At 65.0% G+C, this 340-nt stretch overlaps 1 protein-coding gene across 1 annotated transcript in view; it reads left to right on the forward strand.

The window, feature by feature from the left end:
- The window catches only part of SYT12 (synaptotagmin XII), a gene marked incomplete at its 3' end in the record, with an annotated part of 5,688 nt that overhangs the window by 4,716 nt on the left and 632 nt on the right, over window positions 1-340 (forward strand). Inside the window, 1 exon segment of the mRNA XM_009710454.1 lies at window positions 89-308. Within this exon segment, the coding sequence (XP_009708756.1) occupies window positions 89-308 (220 nt within the window).

The raw sequence follows: 340 nt of genomic DNA on the forward strand, positions 1-340 counted from the left end.
CAATTCCCCTGAGAGAAATGGGGTAGATCTCGGCCGCGGCCCCAAAACCCGGTGGGTATCAAGGCCATCCCCTCCTTCCCCGTGGCAGATTCAGCGGAGCGCCTACGCCGTGGCCTTCGACGAGCGCTTCTCCATCCCGCTGGACCCGGCGGCGCTGGAGGAGAACAGCCTGCGCTTCTCTGTCTTCGGCATCGACGAGGACGAGAGGAACGTCAGCACCGGCGTGGCCGAGCTCAAGCTCTCCGACCTGGACCTGGCCACGCGTCCCTTCAGTGCCTGGCTCTACCTGCAGGACATGAACAAGGTGGGTAGGGGGGCTGTGGTCCATCTCCCACCCAGG

Source organism: Cariama cristata, unplaced genomic scaffold (assembly GCF_000690535.1).
Source record: "Cariama cristata isolate BGI_N322 unplaced genomic scaffold, ASM69053v1 scaffold28401, whole genome shotgun sequence".
Taxonomy (NCBI): Eukaryota; Metazoa; Chordata; class Aves; order Cariamiformes; family Cariamidae; genus Cariama; species Cariama cristata.